General features: G+C 37.2%; 1 protein-coding gene across 1 annotated transcript; it reads left to right on the top strand.

Annotated features, from left to right (window-relative positions):
* The first annotated feature begins 4,830 nt into the window (after nt 1–4,830).
* LOC306864721 (corticoliberin) lies at nt 4,831–6,152 on the top strand. The gene is made up of 2 exons (XM_079408913.1): nt 4,831–4,921; nt 5,235–6,152. The coding sequence occupies exon 2, from the start codon at nt 5,257–5,259 to the stop codon at nt 5,743–5,745; it is 489 nt and encodes a 162-aa protein (XP_079265039.1). The 5' UTR covers nt 4,831–4,921; nt 5,235–5,256; the 3' UTR covers nt 5,746–6,152.
* The last annotated feature ends 1,783 nt before the right edge of the window (nt 6,153–7,935 follow it).

Below are 7,935 nucleotides of genomic sequence, written 5' to 3'. Positions count from 1 at the left end.
AAAATGCTATATTTATATTTAAAGAAAATTCAAAAGTTTTTAATCAAATTTAGTAGTCCAGCCTAGAAATGACAAGGGCCTGGACAATAAGTTGTGCAGCATGCTCCGTTAGGAAGGGCCTGATTTTTCTGATGTTGTGCAGTGCAAACCTGCAAGATCGAGCAGTTTTTGCAATGTGGACCAGTCAGCTGGTCATCAAAGATTGCACCAAGATTTCTGCCCGAACTTGATGGGGTAATTATTGATGAATCTAATTGGATTGTGAAATCATGCTGTAGAGTTGGAGTGGCAGGGAAGACCAGGAGTTTACCCAGGTTGAGCATGATGTTCATTTATCCATGCCAAGATGTTCTCCAGGCAGCCTGAGATCCGTGCAGCTACCATTGGATCATCTGGTTGAAATATGTTAAATGGAGAAGAGGAAGGGTCGAAAAACTGATCCCTGAGGAACCCCAGTGACCAGTTTATGTGCTTTGGATACCTCCCCTTATATTACATATTATATAAAATATTTAAGTAAAGTGTAAAGTAAAAATATTAATTTTAAATATTAAAATATTAGTTTGTATAAAATAATAAAGTTTTAGATAAAACAATTTTAAATAATAAATAAAATGTTATAAGTACAGTACCAATAAAGTTCTAATATTGACATTTGAGAAGTATTTTAATTCTTCATCAAATTCAGTACATATGAAGTTATGGGAATTTGGACACAACCTATAAAAATAGGCTAATACAGTTAAGTCTTTCACTTAACAACAGCATGGTGTCTTTAAACATCTGATTGTGCTGTTTTTAAACATCTCCGGGTGCCATTAATATGCGGCTGAAAACCAGGAGGGAGCCAATTTTGTGAGTTTTCAGAATTCAATTAAAGACAACAATTCATATCGGCAAACACCCCATTGAGAAGACAGATGAGCCCTTCTATTGAGTCAGACCCCAGTCTATTTGGAGCAAGGAGATCAGCAGGCTCTCTGAGCCTCTTTAAACTCATTTATAGTACTGACAACCTTTATTGATATCTCCTCACAGCTGACCAGAATAGGCTATATCTGTTGACGACGATGCGCAGTTTGACGGCGTCATTGTTAACAGCACTGCCATAATCCGATGCAATTACAGGGATGAAAGTGAAATGTCTTATGGCATTGTGAGGAACAAATGAGGTAAAGAGTCAAATGACACTTCGTTAGAGTGTTACACCTATCAGGAGCAAGATGTAATTTTTTGTAACACTCTGAAGTGTCAGTTTTTGTGTTTAGAGCCATTGGTAAATATATGAAACATCATATGCCTTACACACCAGTGAAAACCACACAAAGCGCTTGTATGGATTCGATGTGCCAGGCCCACAGCACTTCCTGTGTTTCATCACGTGGCTTGTTTTGTGATCCACTTCCAGACATTGATTTGAAATCGTAGTGACATCGATGACCACGAGCGAATTTGTGAATTTTGTGGCGAGGTGGTATGTTGGATTTGTGTCAGTAAGCAGCCGCATGTCATGATGGGACTTGACACCGGGCCTGAAGGGAGGAGGAAAATTGCTCTGCTTTATTTTGCAGAGAAACGCTTAAGCTTTTGACCTCATCATTTGTTTGAACGCTTCATACAATCGATCAGAATGAGAACTCCCACGCAGCGGATAAAATATTCAGTCTGAAACATCAATGAATGTCAGGAATTGCTTTGTAGCGGTGTTTTGTCTAACTTTTAGGATCACACAGACGTGGGGCGAATATAATAATAATTAATTTACCGAGTGAATCACCGACGTAAATTTGAGTGGATTAGGGACTAGGTGCTTTGAGGAGCTCAAAATAGAACCAAGATGTCTGCTGCCTTCTTCATCTGTCAGCTTTATTGTAGATGGATGCAGTCATTATCCATAATAACGTTATTCTTGGGATGAATCCACTCTTCTTGTTAACCGTCAGCCTTTTTCCCCTGAGCCTTCCCCATCCCACATATCATAAATGTAATGGCACTTTCCACAAATAGGGTGCAAACTGGTGCCCCATGACTTTAAAAAAAAAAACAGGCACAAATTCCATGCTTTTAATGTAAGAGCTGGAAATGCTAGAAAACCATGAAATGTTAGCTAATTCAAAACTCATCAAATGTCTGTATCCCTCCTTTGGCCTCTCCATATTTCTTGATTTTATGATTGTGTCCAAAAATTATAATCACACACAACAATGTCCTAATTTTGACCTAATTTATTGAATTTTCATTCATTGTAATATTTTATTTTATATAAACTAATAAAATATACAACAGTTCATATACTGAAAAAATTGTGTACATTCAAAAAAAAAATAATTTATGCAATTTAATTCATAGTAAAATTCCATCAGATTGAATTTAATAATCCTTATGTATTTTAATTGAATAATTGAGTAAGGATTGTTCAATTATTCAATTAATATATGTAAGGATTATTCAGATCAATTTGATGGAATGTTATTATTAATTAAATTGCGTAAATCTTCTTTTTTTATTGTTTATTTATAAAATTGCGTAAATCTTAAAAAAGTGTGTTTGAGTGTAGGATTTACGTTTCACTCAAAAACTGCTAAAATCCTACTAAAATTCTAAATCCTGCACTATATTTTTTTCAGTGTATGAGCCGTTTCTGTTCTATTCTTTTTATATAAAGTAAAATACTATTAATTGAATGCAGTTCATCATATTTGTGATCTAATAATTTCTGAGTGAAAATTGTTTCAAAGTAAATCTTACACTGCTTTTTTAGGTGTCTGAGCTGTTTTATGGTCTATTTTTATATATAATAAAGTAATATGATAATGATTTTCATTTTAAACAATTTCTCGCAAAATATGCTAAAAAAATTACACAAATACTCACAAAGAAATTTTGACCTAATATATTGAATTGATATTCAATTCATTGTAGTGTTTTACTTTATATAAAAATAATAAAACATAAAAAGCTCATAGACTACAAAAATGGTACAGGATTTACTTTGAAAAATGTTCATTGAAAATTAATTGAATACTCTAACAATCTTATTTACAACATTGAAGAATCATTATTTTTAAAGTGAGATTGACAGCAAGATCAATCTCAGACAACAACAATTTCTTAAACTGATAATTTGTTGAGAAACAAAGCATTTTCAAACCTTGTTTTGTATCCTATTCATTGAAAGTGCCTAATAATTCTTATTTTTGAAGTGTCTAAAACCAATTCACTTTTTTTTTTTTTTTTTTTATGAAAACCCACATGACTGGATGAAAGGACAAAGCAACAACATGGAATTTCCATTTAAAACTTTTTGGGAAATATGTAACCTCTATTTCTTTACACTTGTTAGCATGTATTGTCTAGAAGCTGATTGGGACGCTGTCTGATTGGCATTCTGAAAGCAGGTGTAAAGGGGCTTGAGCCAAGTGTTCCATCTCCCAGCCTCCCTCATGGCCAGAGCAGAGCGAGGGGGGAGGATAGCACTTGACAGCAATGACTGCGACAGTGACGTGGTCCTGCCGCTGTGCATCTGTAATCATCGGGACCCAAAGCTCTGTCTGTGCTGTCTGGATAAGTGACACCCGCTAGAACATCACCCGAAGTTCACCACGCCAGTGTGTCTGTGGCTGCAACAACTGAACAACCTGGGCTTTAGTGTGACGTATTTGATCGATTTTATGGAGGGAACAACCTGGAATGTGACCAAGGGATTGATTATTGCAGTCACACCACTTTAAAATGCATCTTTGGTCATTAGAGATGAATATGCAATAAAGCAAAGATCAAGAATGCGACCAAATATTCAATCTCAGTCAGTGAAATGCCACATTTGGTCAGACACGTAAGATTATACATTTATGACAGAACAAGTATAAAGTTGTAGAATTTGAACTGAACCAGGGTAAGAATTATTTAATAAATTCAAGGGCTTTTAATTTTTCTGTCAGTAATTTTAATTGAGTGTCATTTTGTCAGTTGACGTTTGTGCGTAATTTGGCGCCCTCAGCTAAACGTCTGTACGACAATTTAAACCAAACACAACAGGGTTTAGTAATATATTTCTGATATGTAAATCTATAAAAAGTAATCAATTGAAATGAGAAATTCTACAGCCTCTTTAATTTCTTCAACAAAAACTTGTGGACAACAAAATTAAACCATGGTTATCATAGTAAAACTGCTTAATTTTATTTTGTGTGATTTCTGAATGCTTGAGACCATAAAATCATTCAGAAAACTCAACTGTATTAATAAAATCATAGCCATAGTTAACAATTTAATTACAATTTATTTATTTACTTTTATATTTTATTAAATTTCTACTATAGTAGTTTTTTTTTTTTTTTTTTTTTGAGGGAGGGGGCACAACAATACTATTCTGTTTAGGGCACCCATTTGGCCCTGAGTGCAAATCTAACTTTTACGGAACTTTTGTTAAATGAAATACGTAATTTTAAGACCTTTTGTTTTGACTTCCTTTGAGGGGTTTCAAGTCGTAATTATGGAGCTTCATATAATTTGTTTCATGTTTTAAAGACATACATCTTTCAAATATTAGCTATAGGACAGTTTTCAAAATATTCCAAAAAGATGGGAGAAGATGAATATAGAGGCTCCTAAAATACCCCTATGCATCTTCTTTCACACACATACACACTCAAGGACGCACACATACACACACACCTCGATGACTCATTCAAACCGAAAACTGTTCACTTACGTTCATTCAAGTCAACTCTCTCTCGCATCTGCGCAGACGCAAGATACTAAATGCGTGACACTTGTCGCTGACCGTGCCTATATAAATGCAAACTCCAGCCTTCCTTTGAAGAAGTCCTAAAAGTAATAACTTGATAGGCAACAACTGGAAGACAGACGCTCCTCGCAAAGTTCAAAAATCATCCAAGGATATACCAATTACGCACAGGTACGCAACATCTTATATGGAATGAGACAACTGATATTGAGGTAGCGTAGTAAACGTTAGATAATGCCATTTTACACTGGTAATCTTTATTCTAGTTAAGTTGTATTGCTGTGGATGCGTCCTCCTGTTTTGCGCACAATGAGGCACCGAGCTCTCCAACTTTAAAGCGCACGTAAATGCCCAAGTGGACTTGTGCAGTAAAGGGCGCTTTAAACAAATGACATCTGTCAAGGTTTGAGCTTAGTCCCAGAGTGCGCAAAACAGTTGCTGAGAAGTTGAAATCGTGCGCATAATTGACTCACTTCTCCCGCAGATTCTCCTCGCCACTTTTTGACATGAAGCTCAATTTTCTCGTCACCACCGTGGCTCTGCTCGTTGCCTTCCCACCACCGTATGAATGTAGAGCCATCGAAAACAGCCCCAACCAGCCAGCCACGGACCCCGATGGAGAGCGACAGTCCTCGCCGGTTTTGGCACGCTTAGGGGAAGAGTACTTCATCCGGCTCGGTAACAGAAACCAGAATTCTCCCCGATCCCCAGCCGACAGCTTCCTCGAGACATCCCAGTATTCCAAAAGAGCACTGCAGCTCCAGTTAACGCAGCGTCTGTTGGAGGGGAAAGTTGGGAACATCGGCCGCTTGAATGGCAATTACGCGCTCCGGGCGCTCGACTCAGTGGAGAGAGAGCGCAGGTCGGAGGAGCCGCCGATTTCCCTGGATCTGACCTTTCATCTGCTACGAGAAGTACTGGAGATGGCCAGAGCCGAACAAATGGCCCAGCAAGCTCACAGCAACCGCAAAATGATGGAAATATTCGGGAAGTAACCACGAGCAAACCCATCAGCCAAAGATATTTTTACATTTAGCACAAACATGAATATTCTGTACCATAGTGCTGCTTTTCCATCATGGTCTATTTCTACCGGTGACTTATTTATTTGTAGATATTTCAATGAAGGCGAATAGAGTACAGTAGGTGTATATGAAACGCAAAACTGTCATCACTCTCCATCAATGTTATTGTGATCATTCAGAACTGTAGATGAAGAAAACGTTTGAGTTTCTTTAAAAAAGACAATATTTTCCAGTACTGTATTATTTTATCTGACAGACTTGAGTTTCATTGTAACATACATTGTTTAAGTTTGTTAATAAACTAATGAGCAACCATTAATTTTTGTTGTGCAAGAGAATGTCTTATATTTATATTTTTCAATAAAACTTTGAAAGCCAGTTTGACACCTCTTGTCTAGATTATTGACATAAGTAATTAAAAATACCTCTACTTATTTCACAGTCATTGTGTAAAAAATTGTATTTATCAATACATTAACATGTTTTCAATATGAATGCAAACTTATAACCTTAAGGGTCAATAAATGAGGGACAGATAAGGCATCTTGTTCCTGAGTGGTTTAACCAGGGGTAGAACAATATTTTATATAATTTATTAATTACAATTAAAAGGGTAAACATGATCTTATATTACAAGAAGGTAATTTTTACCACCTACCTTCAAAAAATGGAACCTAAAAACAGCTCAAAAACAAGTCATAAACACAAGGCACCTCAGAGTATATTGCACATGAATCATTAAATCCATATACTTGCTGAAGTTCAATGACACTAATGTACTTTTTCAAAAAAAGACATCAAAAATTAAATTTTCCTGGACTTGGCAGCATGTCTTTGAAAAGGTAATTCACATTCTTTGAACAAAATGTTAGTGGGGGGAAAAAAACAAAAAAACTTGACATGACCATTATGACAAAGGCAACTGATTATCAAATGCAGTATAAACACTGGTGCTGACTGAAACATTTTACACCAAACCAAATAACTGATGAGTGGTGACTCATTCTACAGCAACTGGCGATCTTGGGTGTAGTTTCACTGAACCATGTCCTAAAGTGAACGCTGAAGCACATCCAAATCCGATCAATAACTCAAATGTGAACTAACAAGGCACTCAGAACATTTCAACCTTATGTGTTTTTACGCAGCACCACATAATGCACATCACTTTCACTAGGATTCATTCATTGCAAAAGGTGGAAGCCACACATGTTGAGCTGAGTGTTGTTTTGGGGTTGTGCTCCCTGGACCTCATTAAGTTGGTTGTAGCATTCTCTGTGTGAAGCCAGAAACAGAAGCACATCCTGTCACTGATCACCCTCCACTGGGCCAGAATATATGGATTACGCAATGTCCTGGCATCGTTATTTCAGCTCGACCACCGAGATGTGCGAACAACACTTGCTTACTCTTCGCCTACAAGACCAGGGGAAGACAATCCTGTGAGCAAAGAGACGTGGCGATTACTTCCACGGATGTTTCTTCATGTAGATTAGGCATCTGCTGTATATGTGATACACCAATGCTTTTGGAACTGAACTGGATGTTGATTTGAATTAAATCTGTTACAAATGATTACACTACATGAGGGTAACATTTTATTTGATGTTGCCGTTTATAAATATGAAATCCAGAGAACATTTAAAGCGAATCATGTCATTCGTAACTCAAATACCACTGCTGTGCCAACTGCAATGAAATACCACGCGAACACTCCCTACGCAGTAAACAACACCACAAATCTTGAAAGGGTTTCTTAAGTCATCTCCAATTACATTTAGTCATCTAGTGACTTTTCTTAACAGAAACAGTACCAGCACCGGTACGTTTGTCTGGTTTAAAAATGTAGGTGTCCTTATTTGAACGCTGGATCAATATTTGTGTTGGCATGTGCACTTTGTGAAGTTAGGATGATGTGGCGGGTCTGCGTGTGCTCAGAGGTTGTGGGGGAAGAAGGGGCGGAAGGGCTTCATTTAGTGAGTCCACTTCTCCCGAGGCTGTTTGCCCTGCCCGGCCGTCCGCATCAACAGCCACCTCATCCTCGTCCTCCTCCTCTTCATCATCATCTGCAAACAACAAGAGTTTAAAGGAAGAGTTCACCCAAAAATCAAAAGAAAATGTATTCACCCTCAGGCCATCTAAGACTTAAATGAGTTTGTT

This window comes from Barbus barbus, assembly GCF_936440315.1.
Source record: "Barbus barbus genome assembly, chromosome: 46".
Taxonomy (NCBI): Eukaryota; Metazoa; Chordata; class Actinopteri; order Cypriniformes; family Cyprinidae; genus Barbus; species Barbus barbus.
This window is presented reverse-complemented; position numbering and strand designations above follow the sequence as displayed.